Genomic DNA, 24,144 nt, shown 5'->3' on the forward strand with positions numbered 1-24,144 from the left:
AAAGTGGAAAAAGTTTACTTTCATATGAAAAGAGAGCTGGATCACTAAGGAACAGTCCAGTCCTTTTTCTTCTTAGCCCAGGTTTTATGCCTATAACATTTCAATTAAATTAAATTCAGTTTTATTTATATAGCGCCAATTCACAACACATGTTGTCTCAAGGCACTTCACAACAGTCAGGTACATACATTCCCATTAATCCTAACAATTGAACAGTGCAGTCGGAGTTAGCTTTTTATTCAAATTGGATAAAAAGTTTTTCTGTCTAAGGAAACCCAGCAGATTGCATCCAGTCAGTGACTTGCAGCATTCCCTCCTCCCGGATGAGCATGTAGAGACAGTGGACAGTCACTGGTGTTGACTTTGCAGCAATCCCTCATACTGAGCATGCATGTAGCGACAGTAGAGAGGAAAAACTCCCTTTTAACAGGAAGAAACCTCCTGCAGAACCAGGCTCAGTGTGAGCGGCCATCTGCCACGTCCGACTGGGGGTTTGAGAGAACAGAGCAGAGACTCAAAGAGAACAAAGAAGCACTTATCCAGAAGTTCTTTCAATGGGAAGGAAAAGTAAATGTTAATGGATGTAGCTCCTTTAGTTGTTTCACCTGGACAGAAAGAACAGATAAACTCTAAGCCAGTTTTCAAGGTAAGAGTCTGAAAGAGAGCACATAGAGTATGTTACAGTTAAGCTCAGTCAATCGCCATGTCTAGGAGAGAGAAAGGGTTAAACACTAAAAGACAGGGCCATGTGGATCATCGGTAGAAGGTGAGCATTAAATTGTCTCTGGTACTGGAGTGGCTTCTAATAAAGAATGTTACAGTTATAGATTGTTTCCCTTTAAATATCTGTGTGGTACCTGATTATTCACACCTTGTGAATCTCCACCCTTCAACTCTTGAATGGGCTATGCTTCACACACCTCTAAGGGCTGCAATTAACCGTGTTGCTTGTGCAGCTTTTGCTACCACGCTTTTTTCTTCCTTTCAACTTTCCATTTTTATGTGTGGACAGAGCTCGCTGTGAACAACCAACTTCTTTAGCAATGACCTTTTGTGGCTTACCCTCCTAGTGAAGGATTTTATTTTCATTGTACTTTACTATATATATATTTTTTATTTTTTTGAATCAAAAGTTAAGTAATTAATTTTGCTGAGTTCTATTACATTTTTAATTTTATCTTAATACATTTTACTGATCCTCTCTCCCCCATGCCATTTTATGGTATGTTTAATCTTTATTAATTTGTCTCATGGTTGAAGTAATTTTTTTTTTTTTCTTGGAAGGCTCATTCATACATTTACTGTTTTGTCAAACCTAATGTCTGAGTGTTTTTATGTCTTTCAGGTTCTACTATAAATGGATGTTTCTGACTTTTCATGGCATTCAGACCTTAAATAAGCTTCCATGTACAGGTCCTTCTCAAAAAATGAGCATATTGTGATAAAGTTCATTATTTTCCATAATGTAATGATGACAATTTAACATTCATATATTTTAGATTCATTTCACACTAACTGAAATATTTCAGGTCTTTTATTGTCTTAATACGGATGATTTTGGCATACAGCTCATGAAAACCCAAAATTCCTATCTCACAAAATTAGCATATCATTAAAAGGGTCTCTAAACGAGCTATGAACCTAATCATCTGAATCAACGAGTTAACTCTAAACACCTGCAAAAGATTCCTGAGGCCTTTAAAACTCCCAGCCTGGTTCATCACTCAAAACCCCAATCATGGGTAAGACTGCCGACCTGACTGCTGTCCAGAAGGCCACTATTGACACCCTCAAGCAAGAGGGTAAGACAGAAAGAAATTTCTGAACGAATAGGCTGTTCCCAGAGTGCTGTATCAAGGCACCTCAGTGGGAAGTCTGTGGGAAGGAAAAAGTGTGGCAGAAAACGCTGCACAATGAGAAGAGGTGACCGGACCCTGAGGAAGATTGTGGAGAAGGGCCGATTCCAGACCTTGGGGGACCTGCGGAAGCAGTGGACTGAGTCTGGAGTAGAAACATCCAGAGCCACCGTGCACAGGCGTGTGCAGGAAATGGGCTACAGGTGCCGCATTCAGCAGGTCAAGCCACTTTTGAACCAGAAACAGCAGCAGAAGCGCCTGACCTGGGCTACAGAGAAGCAGCACTGGACTGTTGCTCAGTGGTCCAAAGTACTTTTTTTGGATGAAAGCAAATTCTGCATGTCATTCGGAAATCAAGGTGCCAGAGTCTGGAGGAAGACTGGGGAGAAGGAAACGCCAAAATGCCAGAAGTCCAGTGTCAAGTACCCACAGTCAGTGATGGTCTGGGGTGCCGTGTCAGCTGCTGGTGTTGGTCCACTGTGTTTTATCAAGGGCAGGGTCAATGCAGCTAGCTATCAGGAGATTTTGAAGCACTTCATGCTTCCATCTGCTGAAAAGATTTATGGAGATGAAGATTTCATTTTTTCAGCAAGACCTGGCACCTGCTCACAGTGCCAAAACCACTGGTAAATGGTTTACTGACCATGGTATCACTGTGCTCAATTGGCCTGCCAACTCTCCTGACCTGAACCCCATAGAGAATCTGTGGGATATTGTGAAGAGAACGTTGAGAAACTCAAGACCCAACACTCTGGATGAGCTAAAGACCGCTATCGAAGGATCCTGGGCCTCCATAAGACCTCAGCAGTGCCACAGGCTGATTGCCTCCATGCCACGCCGCATTGAAGCAGTCATTTCTGCAAAAGGATTCCCGACCAAGTATTGAGTGCATAACTGTACATGATTATTTGAAGGTTGATGTTTTTTGTATTAAAAACACTTTTCTTTTTTTGGTCGGATGAAATATGCTAATTTTGTGAGATAGGAATTTTGGGTTTTCATGAGCTGTATGCCAAAATCATCCATATTAAGACAATAAAATACCTGAAATATTTCAGTTAGTGTGCAATGAATCTAAAATATATGAATGTTAAATTTTCATCATTACATTATGGAAAATAATGAACTTTATCACAATATGCTAATATTTTGAGAAGGACCTGTAGTGTTGGTGAAATGCACATAGAGGTCAGTGTGTTTCTCTCTCTCTCCCTGCTTCCTCAGCAGAGAGCAGAGGTCATTTGGAAAGAAACCCGGCCATTCTTTTCTTGTCCGGCATTTGCTGTCCATCAGCGGAGTCAAGCTTCTTGCGTCTGGAGAGCGAGGAGAGATCTTCTCTTTTGTTTTGCTTTTATACAACTTTCTTTCCTCTGATAACATCACTGGGAACATGACCTCTAATTCCAATTTATCCAACATGCGACGGCTGGTGGAACAACTTAAACTCGAGGCCAGTGTGGAAAGAATTAAGGTAAAAACCAACATGTTACTGTTGCTGTCATAGACTGCTAGTCTTGTTTGTTTCTGCAATTTTATTTGTGAGCACTGACAAAACACAGTTGTTTGACAATATTATGGTTTACATGAGATTTAATGTTTGCACCCCAACTAATATATAACTATAACTATAAAATCTTGAGGACTCATTCATGTACCAATAGTATTATTGTAAATACAGAATTTAAAGTAGCTTAATTGTTTCTTGTTTTCTCTTGGGAAGAATGTATAGCAAGTAACTCATTATTTTTTACATTGTTTTTTCAGTAATTAACTTAAACAAAGGGTCTGAGTATTTAGGTTTGTTGCCAAAGCCTTTTTAGTAAAATGTAACATGTAAAGTTTCAGTTCTTTAGCTGCAACTCATACATTATTTGGCACAAAATATAAAACCTATCCTACAGAAACATTTGATGCTTCTTCCAGGTGTCCCAGGCAGCAGCAGAGTTGCAGCAGTTCTGTCTGCAGAATGCAGGCAAAGATGCCCTGCTGGTCGGAGTCCCTACAGGCAGCAACCCTTTCAGAGAGCCGCGCTCCTGCGCTGTGGTGTGAAGGTCAGACTCTTTTCTATTTGTAAGGGAACATTTGTTGTGTCAGCTGAGCATAAAAAGAAAATTAAGACGTTTTGCGCTTTTTGCAGTGTACGAAGACGTGAACGCAACTGTGGCATCTTCTGCAGAGAAAAAGAGATTTCTGCATTTTGGCTTTTTACCCATATATGTTTTGTCTAAACTCTTAATTTTTTATATAAGAAAATAGACCCTAATAAAATATACCTTTGTTATATATGTCTTTCTTTGCTATTTTACTTCTTTTTAGATTTTTTAGGAATATTGTATAATTTTACTTCATATTAGACTTTAAGAAGGATCTCTGTGTTACACAGGGGCGGAGTGATATTGTGGTTCGGATATTGTGGAACAAAACGGATGTTTTAGCCTGTTCACTAAATGACACTTTGGAATCTCATGGCGCTGGAACTTCCTGATGTTCAGTCTAAGTTAGGAACACGGCCAAAGGGAGGAAACTGAGTCTTCCTGTTCCAAACTGCAAAGACACAGTGAAAGATAACCCTGTTTGCTTTTAGGACTGGTTCATAAGACCAAGCTATGGTTAATTAGAAATCAAAACTGTGTTTTCATTAAAAAAGGGTTAATACAGCCTTTAGAATACTTTGTCTTTAGTCAAATAAAACCCATTCCTGTACCTTATTAAAGGTTATTGCAAAAACTGTCTAGTTTAGCATCAATAGTGTCTAGCCGGTCACGAGGTGGCTTTCCATTTTATCACTTCCTTTTTCGTTTTATTGCGCACATTTAAGAGAGGAGCCTCTCAAGTCTTCTTCTTAAGTACCTCCTTATTACTGACCTCTGCTTAAATATGGCTAAAATATTTTTCTATGTTTTTTATCTGAACTAGAAATGTACAATTTTCAATTAACCTTTTAGCTAAAAGTTGACATTATGTTGTAATGATCAAGGGTTTAAAAATAATGTGAGGATGACATACTGAGACTGTCAACTGGTGGTTTTTGTATTGGCTTGTTTCTGTCATGCTACCCTGACCCCCAGAATTCATTTGAACCTAATTACCCTGAAGCCTTAATCTACCCCAAGCTGTTTCTAGCAGAATGTTTTGCCCACTATGTATAGAAAAACAAATTTATAGCACCAAAACCTGTGACTTTGTTTTTACTAATAAAACTATGACCGATAATTGTTCACAGCAGATAATTTGTTGCGTTAAATTGTAATTTGAAATACTTTAAAGTATTACCAATAATGCAGACTTCCGCATTCACTCACATTTGTGACATAGGATGAAAGAATGGGACTGGATTAAAGCCACTGTCCTACAGCCACAATTTCTGTTTTTTTACACAGTGCTTACACTCTGAAACATAAATTAAATTCCTCTGAACTCAGAGGAAACATATAATACCAAATACATGTTTAACAAATTAAGTATGAGGTGCCCCGAAATATTGTTGCAAACATGCAGGGTACCTCACTTTCAAACACAAAACAATGCAGGAAGCCCTTTCCTTGTTTTTCATTTGTGCAAAATTGCTGTAAACTATTCTAACATTAATAAGTTTAAAATCCTAAAATACTATGTTTTATCCCATGTCTCCAAACATGACATAAATAAAACTCTCTGATTGAAAACCTTTTAAAGCTAACAGAAACCATGTACCACAGACAGTGGCGGATCTTGGCAGGGAACACCTTGGACAGGTCACCAATCCATCGCAGGGCAACACAGAGACATACAGTACAAACAGCCATGCACACCTAAGGGCAATTTAGAGATACCAGCTAACCTAACAGTCATGTTTTTAGACTGTGGGAGGAAGCCTGAGTACCCAGTAAGAACCCACGCATGCACAGGAGAACACAAACTCCATGCAGAAAGACCCTCAGCCGGGAGTCGAACCCAGGACCTTCTTGCTGCAAGGCAACAGTGCCACCGTGCAGGTAATAATACAATGCATTCTTATTCAGCACACAACTGCTTTATAAAGAAATCCTCAAATCAGAAATGCTGAAATGCAGCCTCCAACCACAAAGCTCCACCCTTAGGTTCAGGATAAAACAAAAAGTACAATCTTCCTGCCAGGGCTTGTTTCTGGGGTGAATTTGTATCCAGGTAATATGTTTGTTTATTTAATCTGCTGTGGTTTAACCCTAGAGCAGTGGAAAATAAAGGGCTCGAATGATGGCCCTAGAAAACCCAGAATGCTATCCTGGCTCTAAAAAAAGGTTCCTTACCTATCAGTCTAAATTTAAAATCCTTTTCATTTTGGGTGGTCACTGACCAATATTGTACATCAAGAAATATACCACATAAAGTGTGCTTAGTGTGTATTATTCAGTAGAGCTTCACTTTTGTTGGGCAAATGTAACAAAAAAGGCAGATGTTACTTTGGTGAACAGGTTCAGTGACATTAATATCAGTGACTCATCAGCCTGAGGCTGTTAGTTCCTGTTGAGTTTACCGTTTTGTTTCAGGGCAAATAAATTGTCTTCCTTGTATTAAAGACCTTTCGTGTTTTAAAGCACCTCTTCAAGGCCAAATATTTGGTTGATCATGTTGCCATGAGATTTCTATATTTTACTACATTCATTGAGTTCTCAGGTGGAATTCACAAGTCATACTTAATGATCTAAAGAGCCCAAACGGAATTAAACTGACTTAAGGTTTTTAGTGTTTTCTGTTGTTGGACTTTTGGTTGAAAGTAAAAACATTTGTATTGCAAACAGCACCGATCACAAAAAGCCACAGATAATTTTTTGCTTTGAAAAGCTGAAACAAGCAAATTGAATAAAAAAAAGCCAGGCAACAGTAAGTTTATTATTTTAAACCTTTTGCTGATTGACTGAGAGTTTGTTTTTTGCTATCAAGATCATAGGAGGTGGAATTTATTTCTGAACCAGTCAAAAAAAAACCAATTGCCTTCCACAAAGTGATTCAATGTAATATTTATAAAGTTGCTAATTGGAAAAATAAAGAAAGGTTTTAGTTAAAATGATTATTTTTCTAAAATATTGAAAGTTCAAAGATTCAAACAATGCACACAAGAAGATAGAAATTTAAATAACCAAAAAAAAACTCAGAGACACATTCCAAATACAGCTACAACCAGAACAGCAGACTTCTGAGTACCTGGGCATAATAAAAATGATCTGAAGAATCCAGGGATTATGCATAAATGTAGATGGGAAGAAAAAAGTTTAATGAGTTTCAAAATAATTTTTTACATTAGAAAAGTAGGGTTGTCAGCAAAATGTGTGCATTTTTATTAATCTCTAAGTCAGCACTTTAGTGAGCTACCTTTTGCTGCAATTACAGCTGTGAGTCTTTTTTGGTACGCCTCTAACAGCTTTTCACATCTGAAGGCTGACTGTTTGCCCATTACTCATTGCAAAACAGCTCAAACCCATTTCGAATTATATTTTGAGACGCCCATTCAAACATATGAATATTTATTTTTCCATTGTTGCTCTTGGTGTATGTTTGAGGTCATTGTCCTGCTGGAGGCTGCATCACAGGCCCATTCTCAAGTCGTTTATAGTCTCAAACAGGTTTTTCTCCTTTTCTTCTATTAATTAGTTTTGTCTATCTTCTCACCAAATGTGACCCGCTCTCCTGTGCCTGCAGAAGAAAAGTACCCCACACAGCATAACGTTGCCACCATCACAATTACTGCCCACACACATCACCATTTCCACCATACATATCCTAGGATTAAATGACTACAGGCCTGTAGCCCTGACATCTGTGGTCATGAAATCCTTTGAGCGGCTGGTGTTGAAGCACCTGAAAGACATCACAGGCCCTGCAGTTTGCTTACCGAGCAAACAGGCCAGCAGATGATCCTGTTAACTTAGGTCTACACTTCATCCTGCAACACCTCGACCACCGAGGGACGTACGCCAGGATCCTGTTTGTAGATTTCAGCTCGGCCTTCAACACCATCATACCAGACATCCTCCACCAGAAGCTCACCCAGCTCAACGTACCATCCTCCACCTGTCAGTGGATCAACAGCTTCCTGACGGACTGACAGCTGCAGGTGAGACTGGGTAGCATCTTCTTCCGAACCAGATCAATAAGTACTGGTGCCCCCCAGGGGTGTGTTCTATCCCCACTCCTCTTCTCTCTGTACACAAATAACTGCACCTCATTGGACTCCTTAGGTTTGCAGACGACACCACTGTCATTGGACTGATCCAGGACGGTGATGAGTCTGCATACAGACAGCAGGTGGATCGGCTGGTACACTGGTGTTGTCAGAACTACCTGGAACTCAACCCACTCAAGACTGTGGAAATGGTGGTGGACTTTCGGAGAACACCACCCCCATACACCCCCCTCACCATCCTCAACAACACTTCAGGCTCTTAGGAACCACCATCTCTGAGGACCTGAGATGGTCTTCACACATAGACACTGTTCGAACAAAGGCCCAGCAGAGACTGTACTTCCTGAGGCAACTCAAGAAGTTCAACCTTCCACAGGAGCTGCTGGTCATCTTCTACACTGCCATCATTCAGTCTGTCCTGTCTTCATCCATCTCAGTGTGGTTCGGCTCATCCACAAAACAGGACAGGTGCAGACTGCAACGAATAATCAGGTCTGCAGAGAGAATAATCAGGGCTGACCTTCCGTCCATCCAGGACTTATACAGGTCTAGGGTCAGGAAAAGAACTGCTAAAATCTCTGCAGACCCCACACAACCTGCACATAAACTGTTTAGAGTTTTACCTTCAGGCCGCCGTTACAGAGCACTGTTTACTAAAACCAGCCGCCACAGAGACAGTTTCTTCCCCCAGGCTGTTTCTCTGATGAACATTCAATAGAGTACAAAACAATAGCATACAGATGTTGCAAATGCACCTTTTTATTATATATGTGTATATTGTACATTGTAAATATGTATATTCTGTAATGCAAAAACAAAACCAAAGAGCAAAGTGTACCAGAGTCAAATTCCTTGTTTGTATGTTTGTATGTATAAAACTTGGCAATAAAGCTGATTCTGATAGTATTTTGTATGTAGTCCAAAACGTTATACTTTGTCTCATCTGACCCGGGCACCTTCTTTTACAAAACTGTGCAAACTGTTAACTCCTTACAGCTGTTTTTAAATAACGGCTTTCTTATTGCCACTCACCTGTAAAGAAAATGTAATTGGAGTGCACAACTAATAGTTGAGCTGCAGATCTTTGCAGCTCCTCCAGAGTCTGTTTCTCTGATCAATGCTCCTGTCTAGGCTGGTAATTTAGGTGGTCAAACTCCATTTACATTTTTGTTGGTAGTATAAAAAGCAGTGCTTCATGAGATGTTTGAAGCTTGCAATATTGGTCCTGCTGTGTTCCTGCTGTGTTGAATTGTGTTCTCTAACAAACTTCTCAGGCATTCACAGAACACTTGTATTATTTGTATTGTATTATTTACTGATAAGGTGATTGCTGGGAGCTGCTGGCATCACTAGATTTGAATGTAGGGGTGTCAGAGTAAAGCGGCTGAATATACATTTGCACACCACTATTTTCTGATTTTTGTTTGCAAAAACTTTGCAAATAATGTATGATTTTCCTTCACTCCACACATATGGACTACTTTGGGTTGATTGATTCAGTTTGACTTTTATTTGAGTTCATAACTATTTATTATCTATAATAGTGTATTATTAGGAGTGTGTTCAGTGGCAGACTGCTGTCCATGCCCAGCTCTACCAACATACTTAGAAACTCCTTTGTCTCCCTGGCTATCAGACTGTATAACAGCACCTAGTCATGGCAGAGGGGACAAAAATCAGTCGACAGTATGAGAATTTCTACCTACATCCGTAATCCTTATTGACATTTTCACTTCATCAGTTCTGTTTATGTCCATTTGCACTTCATTTGTACTGTTTTACTTACATATTTTCCTGCTCAATTTCACTTTCATTTACACTGTGCTGAACTGTTTACTGCAGCTACTATACTGTTATTTTTAGCTTAAGTTTTAGTTTTATCATTGATTTAGGCTCAATGTATGTTTAATGCACGGATAAGCCAAAATGAAGAATATGAGTTGCCAAGTCACAATCTTGCCTTAAATCTGACTAAGATGTTATAGCGTGATCTTAAACAGACCATTCATGCTCACAAGCCCTCCAATATGGCTGAATTTTTTTCTCTCCACAGTGATATAAATGATATATTACCAGCTGTTGCAAATGCTTGATGGCAGTTAAATTGCAAAACCAGTTATTAGGGTTGGGAAGCTATTAGTTTATTACACAGGGCCAGGTTCAGTAGCTTTTTTGCCCTTTAATATATTAAACAATAATTTTAAAGCTGTATTTTGCAATTTCTCAACTGTTCTTTGTCTGATATTAAAATGTATTTGAGGACCTAAAACATTTAATTGTAGCAAAAAAGAAAAGAAACCCCCAGAAAAATAAAGTAGATTAGTAAGGGAGCAAACAGCTTTTCACCATACCGTGTTTTAAAAGTATTGTTAGCGCGGTGGTCGATAGTGTCTGCCCAGTTGCGCTTGTGGTCGGGGGCTGGGGTAGTGTTGCGCAGGTCAGGGTCCTGGCTGGGGTTGCTCAGGTTCAGGCACCAGCCCAGGCTAGCCTAGCCTGGGTTCGGGTGCTTTGGCGGTCTACCTGTCTCCACCCCCAGAGGGAAGGTGACCACCTCCTGGGTCCAGGGTCTCGTTGCCCCATGGGGTATCGGTGCCTGGACCAGGGAGTGTAGAGTATGTATGGGGAGTGTGAGCAAGTGGACGACGTCCATTGTTGTTTATCTTTGTTTTGGGTGCGTGGGTGTGAGTGTTTTTATGTGTACTGCATGAGGGTGGGAATGAGTGATTGTGACTGTGTGTGCTTGTTTTTTGTGTGAGGTTGGGTCTTGGCCTCCCTCTCCTGGATCAGTTTAGACCCCCCATCAAATGTGGGGCCTATTTCCTCCCCATCACACTACCTGCCGGTGGTTGGTGTCACTGCCTGCTGGTGTACTTGTGGTTCTCTGTGTCCGGGGCAGGGTGCTTTGGTGTGTGCCGATGGCTGCTTGCCGAGGCCTGGACCCCTGGGCTCTGTTGGGCCTCTGCTTGGGGAGTGATATGTCCCGGGGATTCGGGTCTCTGGGTCCATGGCTGGATCAGCTGGGGCGTAGACGGCTTCTGGCAGGGTCTGTGGGCTTGTCGCTGCAGCTCCCTGGGGCTTCTGCACTGTGGCTGTTGGGTGGTTACCCTGTGACTCTCCCCTGATCTTCTCCGGGGGGTTGCGGTAGTCCCGGCGATGGTACCCCAGCGGTTCCTGTGCTTTGGGGGGCCTATGGATGTCTATGGGTCGTGTCTCCTCCATATCTGTCCCGGGTCCAGGTGGGGAGGTCTGTGGCTCCTCACACTCACTATTCCATGTTCTTCTGGAGAAACCTTGTATACACAAGCGTGCTCACACTCTGACCCACAGGTGTTTAGATCCAGGTGTTAACAGATGCACAAATGTTCTATATTGAGCCGCATTTACCAATAAATACATCTTGCACTCATAAATACTGTGCACTTTTCGGTAAAAAAACTTATGTATGTTTCTGCAGGTGTAGACGCAAGGAGGGTGTTATCTTGTATTCTTTTCATCTTTCTTTCTTTCCTCCATTCTTTTTTCCTTCTCTCCCCTTTTCCTTTTTGCCCCACCTCTGTCTCTGTCTCTTTCTTGCTTCTTATTTTTTCCTTTTCTTTTGTGTCCCCGTGTAGGTAACAATTGAAATAACACCAAAGCAGTTTCTAATAAAGTTTCTTTTACAAATATCAAACACAGCTTTAAAGCGTTAGCTGTAATGCTCCACTTGTGAAAGTAAATCTGTTGGGCTTTTTCTTGGCACTCAGACAACAATTCTGAGCGCTACTCTGCCGGACAGGTCATGGTTAATAAAAAAAAAAAAAAAAAGAAAGTATTGTTAGTGGTCCTATAAAAAGACAGGTTGCATTTTTGAATTTTTCTACATTTCAGTTTTCCTTGTTACAGTCGTGTATTGCCCAGTTTCTTTCTGTTTAAAGTGTCAAACTGTGCCATCTGGTGGTTAGGTTGTGAATAACACAATGGGCATGTTGAGTTTCTCCAGCCTAATGCAATCACTTACAGCTGAAACATCTGCTAAAGCATTGCAAATGTGTAAAAGGTAACGCAAATATAATTTCTGTGAATAACAGTAAAACTAACGAAAATAATTTAAATGATTTATATGATATATTGCATAATCATAACATCATTCTCCAAATACATTTGAAGCTGCAACACTGTTGAAAAGTATGTCATACAGTTTCAGATAAGCAGGGAAAATAAACCATTTCATTGATAGCCTCTGAAATGTAAACTTTTATCAACTTTGTCATATGTGCAGGAGTTGGTTCTGTACACAAAAAATAAGTCATTTTGTCCTTCTACATCTTTTCGTACTATGTTAGTTTAGTTAATTTGCACAGCTCTAAAACACAATGCAACAAAAAGTATAAATAATAAGCATTTATCCGGTAAACTGGCTGCCCTTTGTTGACAACAACCACCCAACTTTTAACGTCACTCCAAAGAAAACAACGTCAGGCATAGAAAGCACTTGTTCCTTAAAAAGGAAACAACCTGAATACCTTCAATGGAATTGTCTTCTCCTTTAAAGATGTGGGTGGAGGGCAGAGTTAGGTTTCACTGCCACCTCCCCTTTCTAGACTCACAAATTGCAGCTGAGCCCTCTCACAATCCAGAGAGCCGCTCTTGGCTGCGATCTTAGTACGTCTGCTCTGGTTAAAGCTTTAAGTTTTGTTTTTGTTCTTTTTCTGGTTAATGTGAATGTAGCTGCCATCAATGAAGAACCACAATAGGACACACCTCTGGGAAACTTTCACAACTTATCCACACTTTTGTCGAAGGTCCCTGACCCCTAAAAAGAATTTAAACTACCTGGATTTCTCTTTGTGTATGTCTGGGAATTTTTGTAACTCAAATGAGAATTTTTGTCAAGTGAGGAGATGGCTAAGATGCACGGACTCTATGTAGTACTACTGACAGGTAGGATTCACATTTATTGTGCTTATTTGTTAGAATGAGCCATCAACCTTCTTTACTGCTTTATTATACTGTAGTTACAAAATCTGAAAGGATTTGTTTAGTATGGTAAAAATGGAAAAATAAATCTTTTTATTGCATGGTTCTTGTACATGTTTTCTGTTGAAAGAAAAGTTAATTGTTGGTTCAGTCAAACCTGAATTTAAGACAGCATTTTCTCACTAACCAATATCTGTAAAAAGCTGCTGAGTTGGTTAATTATTCAGGGAGAGCCTGTACATCGGCAATATATTATCTGTCTCTTTACTAATTATGACATTGGAAATCCTCCTGTCTAAAGTTTGAAACATTCTGCAATAAAATATGATTTGTTCTGAGAGTTGCTATAAAGTTATTAAAGCAAGGTAGACAGAGTGACACCATTTACGCAGATCTAATGAGTGGAATGTGGTCACAAACTGGCTGATGTGTTTGTGCACTGCATGTGAACATATACCTAAATGTATGTGTGTGACTGGCTTTTTGTTTATACCTCTGTCTGCAGCTCTATCCTTCTGGAAATATTGCCTGGCAGAATGGAACGCTACCAATGAGTCTTCCAACCAAACTGCCTGTCACCTTCATGGCAAGAAAGGCAACTGCACAGGTAGAAATGGTACAATCCCTCTCTGATGTCATAAATGACTGAGAGCTTTGAGGTATAAATGACACGTTCAACAAAGCACACACTGAACTGGTCAAAGCAGTCTAGGTAAATAGTATCAGACGTCTATGACTGGATTGTGGTCTTTGTGGCCTGGCTTTGACGTTTCACTTTTTCCTATTCACCCATGGCAACTTGATTTGCATGAAAATAGGAAATTAAATGTTTCATCTTGAAAGAAAGTAAAGGAATATGCTGCCCTCAATTTGTCTTGGTGATAAGAACCTGTATCTGTGAATGAGGACACACCTAAGTTGAATGCATTCATGTTGGGTGTGAATGCATTCAAGAGGGATAGAGGAATTTCCTTATTGTTGTGATGCTAATCACTACTGGCAATACAAGTCAGTCACAACACATTTCTTTCTATTCTATTGAAATACATTTTAAATAAATAATTAAAAAGAGTGTCCACAAATAGAGACTGCATAGTATGCGTGCTGCTGCTTCTATGACATAGAATCTATACCTCAAGAGGAGACTCCAAGATCCCAAAAAGGAAAAGTGCCTATGGGAAGTCAGCATTCTCTTTATAGGGCAGTTTATACGTGTAATGCTGTCCTGACGGAACCTGAAGATTAGTGATAGTTTGGTTAGTTCTTCAAAATATGTTTACATTAACTACGGATTAATGTTTTACTGCTGTTCTATACCATCAACCTGCCAGGGACTGCAGATGTAAATGTAGCCTTTGTGGTTAAATCTTGCATATTTACATGATAGACTGATTTATGTATGTCCCTTATTCCAATAAATAAACTAAAATAAAGTAAGAAAAAATGTTCAGTACATTTTATATGCACGGAAGTTATATTAAATTTAAACTTGAGGCTTCTCCGACTTGGACAGTCAAAATTCCAACTTGGGTGGGCTTTCTATATGTTTTTCCAGTTCAGAACCTGCAAATTGTGACCTCCAAAGACAAACTAACCCCCACCCTCCCAGTTTAGTATGTTTAGATATTACTAAGAATTCACATTATATTAATTTTGCTTATGATTTCATTCAAAGCTACTTACATATAAAAGAGGAGTTACTACTCTATTACCATTGCTTTTAAAGGTCGCTCAATGTGCTGTTAAGAGCTTTTTATGCAGGGATCTGCCAAGTGCTCCACATGCTTCCATATAACCAGACCTTTAGTCCACCTCCTGTCACTTTGAAAAAATGGATTAGTTATTCTGACATTTAAATAGTAAATAACAAAATTACCGGAAAGATTTTACAGAATTTCCTAAAATGTGCCAAAATTATCATAACTGCCTAAATTACCATACCTTAAAACAGAAAAATAAAGAACAGGTAAGAAAGATAATATGGTCTCAGTCTTATCACTTCTAAAAGACATTATTTATTCCAGAATTGCCTTGTTCTTCTGGGCAGTAATCACTGTTTTGATAGAAAAATTAAATACTGAAGTAAAAGATGAAATGGTCTAAGTCATCCGTGTTTAAAGACCTTTTTTCACCAGAAAGATTTTGGTTATTTTGGCAGTTGTTGCTGTCATGGTTGAAATGAAAAGAATATGTGGTCAAAGTCTCATTTCTGCTGAGGGACATAACCTTTAGCACAAATGCCTTGGTTGGTTTGGCAGTTGATAAATCACTAACTGGTATGTCCTACTGGTTTTTACAAGTAGTAATGAAATGATGTACCTCAGACTCAGACAGTTTTAAGGGGATGGTACACAATGGGACCATACCTTTTGAACAATTCTTTGAAAGCATACTCCGTAAATTTCTTAATAAGGAGTAATTTTCATACAAATAATAGAATATTAATTAGCAATTTTAGCAACTGCCTGCTTTTATGCCCTTAAGCTATTACCTCTAAGCTGAATAAAATAAGAGCAATAGTTTAATGAGTTGTGAGATTCTCATAACTTGTTAAAAACCCTGACAGCTAACATCTTTTAAAATTAACCCATGCTATGATGAAAAGGCTATGCTGGCAATTTACTCTTCTACCTTAACTGTCACCAAAAATGAAGGCTGTATTCATCTTGCCATCTTGGCTAAACATCTACAAACTGCAAATACATGTATCTTCATGCTCAATAAACCTTGCAACACGAGAGGCTTCTTTTTAACTCCATGGGGTCATGGCTGCTAGTCGGTTCTCATGTTTCAGCTAACAAATAGAGCACAGTCATTGATGTCACCTGGAGGGCAGTATTCTTTTACAAGCTCATTTTTTTGTGGGACAGTTTCACCAAAGCGGATTGTAAAGATAGCGGCAGCTTTTCAAGAAGTGCTACGTGAAAACAGGTGGTCAGAAGTTCAACAGCTGTTTCATCGTGTGATTAGCTAGCAAGCTAAAATAAAAACCTGTGTGGGACATAGTTGAGAGGATGGAAATTCCAACTTTCATGTTTAAATTAGCAAAGAATTATACTAATTGAGCCATGTGGTTAAGGAGTCCTTGATGACACCAGGCCTTTACTGGATTTGAATAGTCTTCCTCTCTGGATCATATTGCAAACAGTCTATTAATAAATCAGGTCATGGCAGAGGTTGAGAATTTACGTCATAGTGGCAGGCTGACAGACTGTGGCAAAGTTACACAAATAGATAGGGAAAATAGACTTATTTGCTCACCCATTGCAAATGTTTATTTATGCAAAAACAATCCCCATGCTGAAGCTATCAGAAGTAAATGATGCAGTCTTATGGTAGTTGCGTACTTTAACAATGAAAGTAGTATCCCAATCATATATTAAAAAAGGAAAGTGAAAGCTTTAACCTAGACATTGGCTTCACATGTTTACGTAATCATGGAGCATAGGGTTACAAAAGTGTCAAATTTGTTTTTGCAAAAATAAATAAATAATAATAATAATGTATGCGTCATTTGCTGAATATTTGACCGTATTTAATTTTTTTAACCATTATTTTAACAGGAAGTCCTTTGAGATAAAATCTCTTTTCCAAGAAGGACCTGACCAAGAGCCTATATCCCATGGTGTGGAATGTTTACTCAGAAATCTAGCTAGTTTTACTAAACATTACATCAAAGTATTCAGTCATTATCAAGAGTATTGATGTATGATCTACTAAATGTTCATTTGTGCAGCCATTCTTTTTTAACCTTAGATTAAGAACAGGGATTGCAGGAATTTAAAACTGTTGTCATTTTATTTTTGATAAATTATAATAGCTTGAGTAAAATTGCTAATGCCTGCGTGGACATAAAGACTGGACCCATGAGAGTTGGATTGTAGGACTTGGCACCAGACTGTTGGGTCCCATTGGTTGATATGTGAGGCGGTAGTTGACTAGGCCTATTTTGGCCCGTCATTGACACTTCATGAGATAAAAACCTAGTGTTTGACAGCCAAATCAACAGCTTTTGCTCTTTATGTTCCATGAGCCATTTTTGTCTAGTGGGTTATTTTATCTTGGTGGGGGAATTTGTGTAATATACCAGTTTAACCATCGGATCTTAGAGCGAAACATAACATTTGAGATTAAACTGAATATTGTTCATGAACTCAGGTTTTATGTCAGAATCAGAATCAGCTTTATTGCCACGTTCGTACATACAAACAAGGAATCTGACTCCGGTACACTTTGCTCTCTGGGTTTTTTTTGTTTTTTTTTTTGTTTAATGCGTTATAAGATATATTTACGCATATATCTTTATGTCCTTAAATATACATATATACAAAGGTGCGTTATAAGGTATATTTATGCATATATCTTTATGTACTTAAATATACATATATACAAAGGTGCATTTGCAACTTCAGTATGCAGTTGTTTGGTACTCTATTAAATGTTCATCAGAGAAACAGCCTGGGGGAAGAAACTGTCTCTGTGGCGGCTGGTTTTAGTGAACAGTGCTCTGTAGCGATGGCCTGAAGGTAAAACTCTAAACAGTTTATGTGCAGGGTGTGTGGGGTCTGCAGAGATTTTAGCAGCTCTTTTCCTGACCATAGACCTGTATAAGTCCTGGATGGACATGTAGTACTTTCATCAACAAAAAGGATATTTTGATGTGACGCATGAATGCAGGGTCTGGTTTAAAGCAAGTCCAATGTACTTAACAGAGTAGTTTTTACAAGGTCATTTCAACCAAGTTCCAAAAAGGATTGAGATCTTAAAATGACATTTAAAAGTAAAATTACTTTAAAACATTAATGATGTAGATGAGTGTAAAAAAAAAAAACAACAGTTATTTTATGAAAATTTAATTTCATTAGTGATTTGGAGATCTTGTGTTAGTACCAATTAATTCAATATAAGTAGGTAATGTAATTTCATTTGACCAACAGAAAAAAATCCTGAACAGTGGGATGGCCACTTCTCGAAATGTCCTGAGGAGCTGTCACATTACTGTGTTCATGGAGAGTGCCGATACGTTAAGGAACAGGAGGCACCATCCTGCAAGTAAGAGATTTTCTAGAAAATGTTACTGAATGGACATGTAGAAACGATTAAGCAATGAAATTACCTTTATAGAAGCACACAAACAACTGGCAGTGGAAGGTTTTCATGTAAAAAGAAAATATGAAAATGAAAGCTTTAAACATCTCTGTTTTCCTCATCTAAGGTGTCAGAGCCATTACACCGGTGCCAGGTGTGAATATGTGGACTTGGACTGGTTAAGAGGAGAGAGACAACAAATCATAATAGGTGTCACCATTGCAGGGCTCCTGTTCTTGATGATCCTCGTTGTTTCCATCTGCATCTGTTCACAGTAAGATAAAATATTTCTAACAACATACATACATTTTCTTAAAGGAACAGTTTGCCTTCCCAGATCCAACTGTCAATAATGATTTTATCTTTTACTTGGAGCTCTTTGGGGGTTAAAATATCCCCGCTGTGTTTTCACTGCCCTCCGTCCGCATCCACAGTGACAGATCTGAAATGATGCATTCAATGAATAATCATAAAAGTCTGAATTTTTAACGGCAGCCTCTCATGCTACTGGATTCAACTCACTACCAGCTGATCAGTTGACAGGTCTGCAACTCTCTTCACCTGAGTGTCCAAGATGTGAAACAGCAGGTCTGATGATATGATTACAAATCCCTCATTAACCTTTGGCCCAAGGTGGCCTGGTACCAAGTACACTTTTGAGCAACCCTGTGTCAGACATGGTGTTTGTTCTGAGCAGTTCAAGCCTTGCACACAAGTCCAAAAACAAAACACCACTTGGATTTCAATCATGTAGGCTGTGTTTCCCAATCCCATCCCTCCAGGTAACACGATCATTGCCCATATGGGCAGTGAATTCCCCTAGGAATGCCAGAAAATCCCAAAAAGGTACCCTCTTCAAGGACACGAACCAGAGACTCCAAAAACTGTTGTTTGGTGCATAAGTACAGACAACAGTCAGAACTTTCCTTCCTGTAACCTGAAGTTGCAAAGACACAACCCTTTAGCCTACCAGGAACATCTCCCACAGCGCTCAGCGGGGGGCTTTTGAGTATCCCAGTACCTGCCTGACGCTTCTCTCCCTGAGCAGCTCTGGAGTAGGAGAAAGTCCACCTACTCTCCCGAAGTTGGGTTCCCGAGACCAAGCTGTAAGATAAGTCCAACTGTATCTATCTGGTATTGTTTAACCTTACTCACAAACTCCGACTTTTTACCCACCAGTGAGGTGATGTTCCATGTTCCCAAGGCCAGATTATGCAGCCTAGAATTAGCATGCCTAGGCCCCCTCTCCACCAAATCCCAACAATCCTTTCTACGAGTGGTGAATCCATGTGCAGGGGACTTGCTGTAGCTTCTTCTCAGCGAAGGCCCAGGAGGCTAGGCTCAACAACCAGGCACCGGCCAGCGAGCCTCCCCCCTCCAGGCCTGGCTTCTGAACGGTATCCGAGTCTCCTTAATCCGGGTGAGGTTTGCCTTTCAATTTGCCATAGAGGATCCTACCAGGAGCCGAAGCCCCAGACAACATAACCCTTAGGAGGGGTGCAGAAACCCCTCCACTGTGTTGAGGGGACTTGGCTAAAAACTAAATTGTTTTTACATTTCTAAAAATGTTAAAAAGTATATTATGCTATTATAAAATATAAAATCTGAGCAACTGATTGTTGTAGTTTGCTGAGTAACGTGCTCTGTCATACAATTGATTCATCACATGTTTTCTTGTCTGGTCCATTTTATTACTGTCCAGGAACTAGTAAACTATGATCATGACTGTGTTGTATGCACACTGCAGTAAAAATCATGGATGGACACAGCAATAAATGCGTTTGCAAAGAGATTTGTAAAATCGTCAACTTGCAAGACACTATCTTCCTGGGATTCAGTCTTTGTCTCTGTTCACGTGGTGAAGTTTTTCTTCAAAACTGTTTACTCAAAAATGATTTTCTTATCACATCTGTTAAGAGGCATAGGCTAAAGCTCAGTCTGTAAACTAAGTGGAGTTAGTGAATGGACTTGTTTTTATTGGACTGGAAGTGTCATTGGCTTGTACTCCAGATCACAAGATTACTATGACCTGATTGAGTAAGAAGTCTACACCGACTCATGAATAGATGTGTAAAACAGCAAGGAAACTGTAGTTATATCCCTACAGATTTCTTCCATTTTTTCATGTAACAGCCAAAAATATCAAAATATTTTATACGGGGATTTGTGTGATAGGCCAACATAGAGTACTACATAATTTTAAGTGAAAGGTAAAAGAACACATGATTTTTTTTTTTTATTATTAAAAATGTGTCTGAAAACATGTATTTCTATTCATCCTCCTTTACTCAGATACTGCTAAATAAAATCTAGCACAATCTAGAAAAATACCAAACAGGTCTGGATTAGGTTGGTTTTTCAGTCCATCATCTGAAAACAGAAAGAGTATCTGCCTAAACTGACAGACCAGGCAAGCAGGTGGAAGAGTAGCAAGAAGAAAGCTATGGTTGAAAGAAAGCTATAACAAGTCATGTTTAAAGTTTGCCAAACATGTCAAAGATGAAATTTATTGACCTACATACAAAACACTGTGTGGGGGAATACTAACACTGTATATCACCCTGAACCCTGCATCCCTACAATAATATTTGGAGGTAGCAACACCATGCTGTCAGGATCCTGGAAGAAAACTTATTAGAGGCTGCAAAAGACTTGAGTCTGTTGAAGTGGTACTGTCCAACAGGACAACAACCCCGAACATAGAGCCAGAGGTACAATGTTTAGATCAAATGATATTCAGCTGTAAAAATGGTCTAGTCAAAATAAAATTAAGAAATCTGTGGCAAGAGCTGCACAGTTACCAAAGTTGGTATAGAAACATTCCCAAAAACTTGTGACTGAAACTGCTGCAAAAGGTGATTCTGTAATTTGTTTTGACTTCAGGGCTGAATATAAATGCTCACCATTATACACAGATTTTTATTTGTAAGAAAATTAAAAATATTGTGTCAATTCACCTCATATATGTATATATATATATATATATATATATATATGTGTATGTGTGTGTAAATTAAAAGTTTGTGTTCTTTTCCAAACACTTTTCCTAAACATAGCTATCTTCTCAGCATCCAAATTGGACAGGCAACATATGGTGCAGCTAATTCTGATCGTACTTTTGGCAGGCTTTATCCAAGTTTTACACTAGCTGTTCCTTTGAAGTCATATTGAAGTAGCTGAACAAATTTGGTTTTGCAGTCATTTCAATCGTTGCCCTCCATATGTACCATGGTACTCTCCTTTTCAGTCGCAGGTGCAGATTGTGTGGACGGAGAAGAAGACAGACGGAAGAGCCAAAAAATGGGACAGAGAAGAACACCATGCTGGACAGTACAGGAATGACGCCAGACTCAACAGAGCTAACACATACCAACTCAGTATGAGGACTCCGTCAGAGCCGACCACAAGCCGATCATTACCATTCCATGTATAAATATGGGATAGTTTCTGGCTACAGTCTCACTGTGAGAGCAGTGAGCCTCAGGTGGTCCCTGGACAGCACCTGGGCCCATAAGGAATACCACTTCACAAGAAAATGCTCAGAAGCTCCCTTCTTTCCTTTCAAAGCTGCTGTATTTGAAAAATTAAACAGACTTCTGGAAGGCGAGGAAGATGCCCTCCTGGATTTATGAGCCATCGAGGAGTGTGCATCTGCATGGGTGCTGGAGAGGAGGCTTTTGTTTTAAAAGATGTGGAGCACTAGACATGGCTTTTCACTGCTATTCACGCAGCACTAAATAAATTGTTGCTATGTTGGAAAAAGCTATGAGGCCAGCTGGCAGCCAGTGATAACAGTCAGCCAGGTTGGCTTGGAACTGGTGACTGTGGGAGACAAACGAGAAGAAAACGACTGTCCTTTTGGGGAAGTTGAGCTACATACATCAACCTTTAAATAGATTTAAATACCGAATCTGACAACTACAGCCTTGGGTTTGTTTACTGCTTGACTGGCTTTTGTGTAATGTCACCGTTTTATCTGCGCCACAAAATGGCCAGTTTTACCTTTTAACATATCACTATAGAGCCACGTCTCCGCTTAAGCTCGCAGACAATATTTTTACTCATGCACATGACCAATGCAAGAAGAGCCCCATAAAAGCTGGAGCTACATTACCTGCACGGCTCATAGAGGACAAGTAGATCTAGTGCTGGAGTTTTTTTTTTAATCTATATATGTGGAGACGTGCAGCCTGGAGGCTACAGAAGAGAACAGCTGAGTCTGTGTGCACAGGCTGACAGTGCTCCTCTGTTGGAAACAGTTTCAGAGCTGCCAAACGTTCACCGAGGTTTCAACATGTATCTATGCAGAAAGTAACGCAGTTAAATCTGCCTCTGCCATATATATCACCTGTCAATAAACATACTGTTGTGTACTGTACTTTTACTGTGGCAAGATGTAACATTTCATTTTTTACCTCTAAAAGAAAAATGTGTTTTCTCCTCAGTTTTTCTCTCCCTATCGGTTTGAAAAAGAGACAAAGTTTTTTTCACCAAATGTTGTTAAGCAGACAGCATACAAACAACCTTTATTTGCTATCCATGCTTAAAGCTCTTGAGGACCCCTTTGTAGGGATGTTCCAAATACTAATTTATGAACAGCGATTTACCAACACTATTACTGTGTCCCAGTCTGATACTCAATTAAAATTAATGTTATGTTTAAAAACTCAGAAACCTTGAAGTGCGTTATATTAATACATTACATGGTCTACATCAGTAATGTTAGTGTCTCACTTAACTCTTTGCAACCTGGATGGTACAGTGTCAATTTTTATTGACTGCAACGATGGAAATTTTGCAGGATAACCTGTCTTCTTCGTTATGTGAAGCAGTTTGTTTAAAGTGCTAGGCTAATGTTAGCAGGCTGGCAAATAAACTTAGGGTAAAATTTGTTGTCTTGCTGCATGACAGAAAGCTGCAGCAACCATTACTCTCTCTCTGATGCTGTGAACGTCAGTGTTAAGGGTGAAGAATATTAACACTGTTAGGAAAAACAGTGGCACAAAAGTGTGGTTTCTGTTACAATTTTTAAAGCCATGCACATGAAAACTGATTTTTGATTGAAGATTCAAAAATAAAAAACATCAGCTTCACAAAATGTGCCTACAAGGCAAAAATCGAGCTAAAATAAACTGCATGGTCACATAAAATCACAAATAACAGCTATCAGGAGGGGATTTTAGTTAGGAACTTCAAAACTCATCATTAGAAACTGCTTTGATTGGAAACCCCAATCCAAAAGGGGCATCCCTACCCTTTAGTTTTGTTATTCAACAGATGTGGTTGATATTGTGATAGTGTATCTAAAGGCAAAATGGTCAATAGTATTTTTGTTCTATAAAGCTACTCTGCTTAATGTATTTAATTCACAGTGAGGTTGGAATTTCTGAGTCTCATGCAGAAAAGGTTACTGAACGCCTGGAGTTCTTACTTGGAATTCGAATTCAATTCAATTCAATTCAATTCAAAAATACTTTATTAATTAATTTAATGAATTAAATGTTGTTATAGCTCATATTATGAAGGTTTCCTCAAAGAGCCGTTGTAAAAGTTAGACAACCCAGAGTTATTGAAGTTGCAGAAAAAACATTTAATTTGCACTTCTCAATGTTCATATCTCATTAAAAATATACACACACACATGGCCCCTTAGGGGACTGGACAACCTCTATTATTTGAACATGTTTCTTTAGTGGTAAAATGCACACAATAGAGGGTAACACATCATTGACTTGTATTGCTACCAGTGTTGCGCACCTCAACGACTGCCAGACCCCACAAGTTTTCTGATTTGTAACTAGAGTGTGCTCCACTTGAGTTCCACTTGAATTCGAACTTCTAACCCAGCTGAATCCTATATACGTTCCTTTTACCAGACTCTGCACAGGAAACCAGTGAGTGTAATTCATAATTCTCCTCTGTCATACCCAGGAGTGAAAGTAGTTTTAAATTCTTGCCAGTACTTAGGGGTGGAGCTAGAGGGGGGCTGGGGAGGCACTGGGGAAATATATGCATGCATATATATGTGTGTGTGTATATATATATAATGTGTGTGTGTGTTGTTACTCTCATCTGTGGCCCCCTCGAGATCTCTCTCTCTCA

The 24,144-nt window shown here is 39.3% G+C and overlaps 2 protein-coding genes across 3 annotated transcripts; both read left to right on the forward strand.

The window, feature by feature from the left end:
• The first annotated feature begins 3,115 nt into the window (after positions 1 to 3,115).
• gng10 (guanine nucleotide binding protein (G protein), gamma 10) lies at positions 3,116 to 4,139 on the forward strand. Its single transcript, XM_047372011.1, has 3 exons — positions 3,116 to 3,327; positions 3,780 to 3,907; positions 3,994 to 4,139. The coding sequence occupies exons 1-2, from the start codon at positions 3,247 to 3,249 to the stop codon at positions 3,903 to 3,905; spliced, it is 207 nt and encodes a 68-aa protein (XP_047227967.1). The 5' UTR covers positions 3,116 to 3,246; the 3' UTR covers positions 3,906 to 3,907; positions 3,994 to 4,139.
• A 7,587-nt stretch (positions 4,140 to 11,726) lies between these two features.
• btc (betacellulin, epidermal growth factor family member) lies at positions 11,727 to 22,420 on the forward strand. 2 transcript variants are annotated; one of them, XM_047373692.1, is made up of 5 exons: positions 11,727 to 12,918; positions 13,460 to 13,570; positions 17,892 to 18,006; positions 18,170 to 18,316; positions 21,290 to 22,420. In XM_047373692.1, exons 1-5 carry the CDS (start codon positions 12,879 to 12,881, stop codon positions 21,423 to 21,425), a joined length of 549 nt encoding a protein of 182 aa, XP_047229648.1. In that variant the 5' UTR covers positions 11,727 to 12,878; the 3' UTR covers positions 21,426 to 22,420. The 2 variants fall into 2 exon arrangements, with proteins under 2 accessions (XP_047229648.1, XP_047229649.1); XM_047373693.1 differs by having other exon boundaries at positions 11,731 to 12,918; positions 13,460 to 13,561.
• Positions 22,421 to 24,144: the final 1,724 nt, after the last annotated feature.

The sequence above is a fragment of the Girardinichthys multiradiatus genome, chromosome 8, assembly GCF_021462225.1.
Source record: "Girardinichthys multiradiatus isolate DD_20200921_A chromosome 8, DD_fGirMul_XY1, whole genome shotgun sequence".
Lineage (NCBI taxonomy): Eukaryota > Metazoa > Chordata > Actinopteri > Cyprinodontiformes > Goodeidae > Girardinichthys > Girardinichthys multiradiatus.

Excerpts from the sequence above, each read along its gene's own strand:
- gng10 (XM_047372011.1), top strand. The coding sequence starts at position 3,247 with ATGACCTCTAATTCCAATTTATCCAACATGCGACGGCTGGTGGAACAA. Across the intron at positions 3,328-3,779 it reads CCAGTGTGGAAAGAATTAAG|GTGTCCCAGGCAGCAGCAGA; the intron begins GTAAAAACCAAC and ends TGCTTCTTCCAG.
- btc (XM_047373692.1), top strand. The coding sequence starts at position 12,879 with ATGGCTAAGATGCACGGACTCTATGTAGTACTACTGACAG. Across the intron at positions 12,919-13,459 it reads CTATGTAGTACTACTGACAG|CTCTATCCTTCTGGAAATAT; the intron begins GTAGGATTCACA and ends CTCTGTCTGCAG. Across the intron at positions 18,007-18,169 it reads CAGGAGGCACCATCCTGCAA|GTGTCAGAGCCATTACACCG; the intron begins GTAAGAGATTTT and ends TCCTCATCTAAG.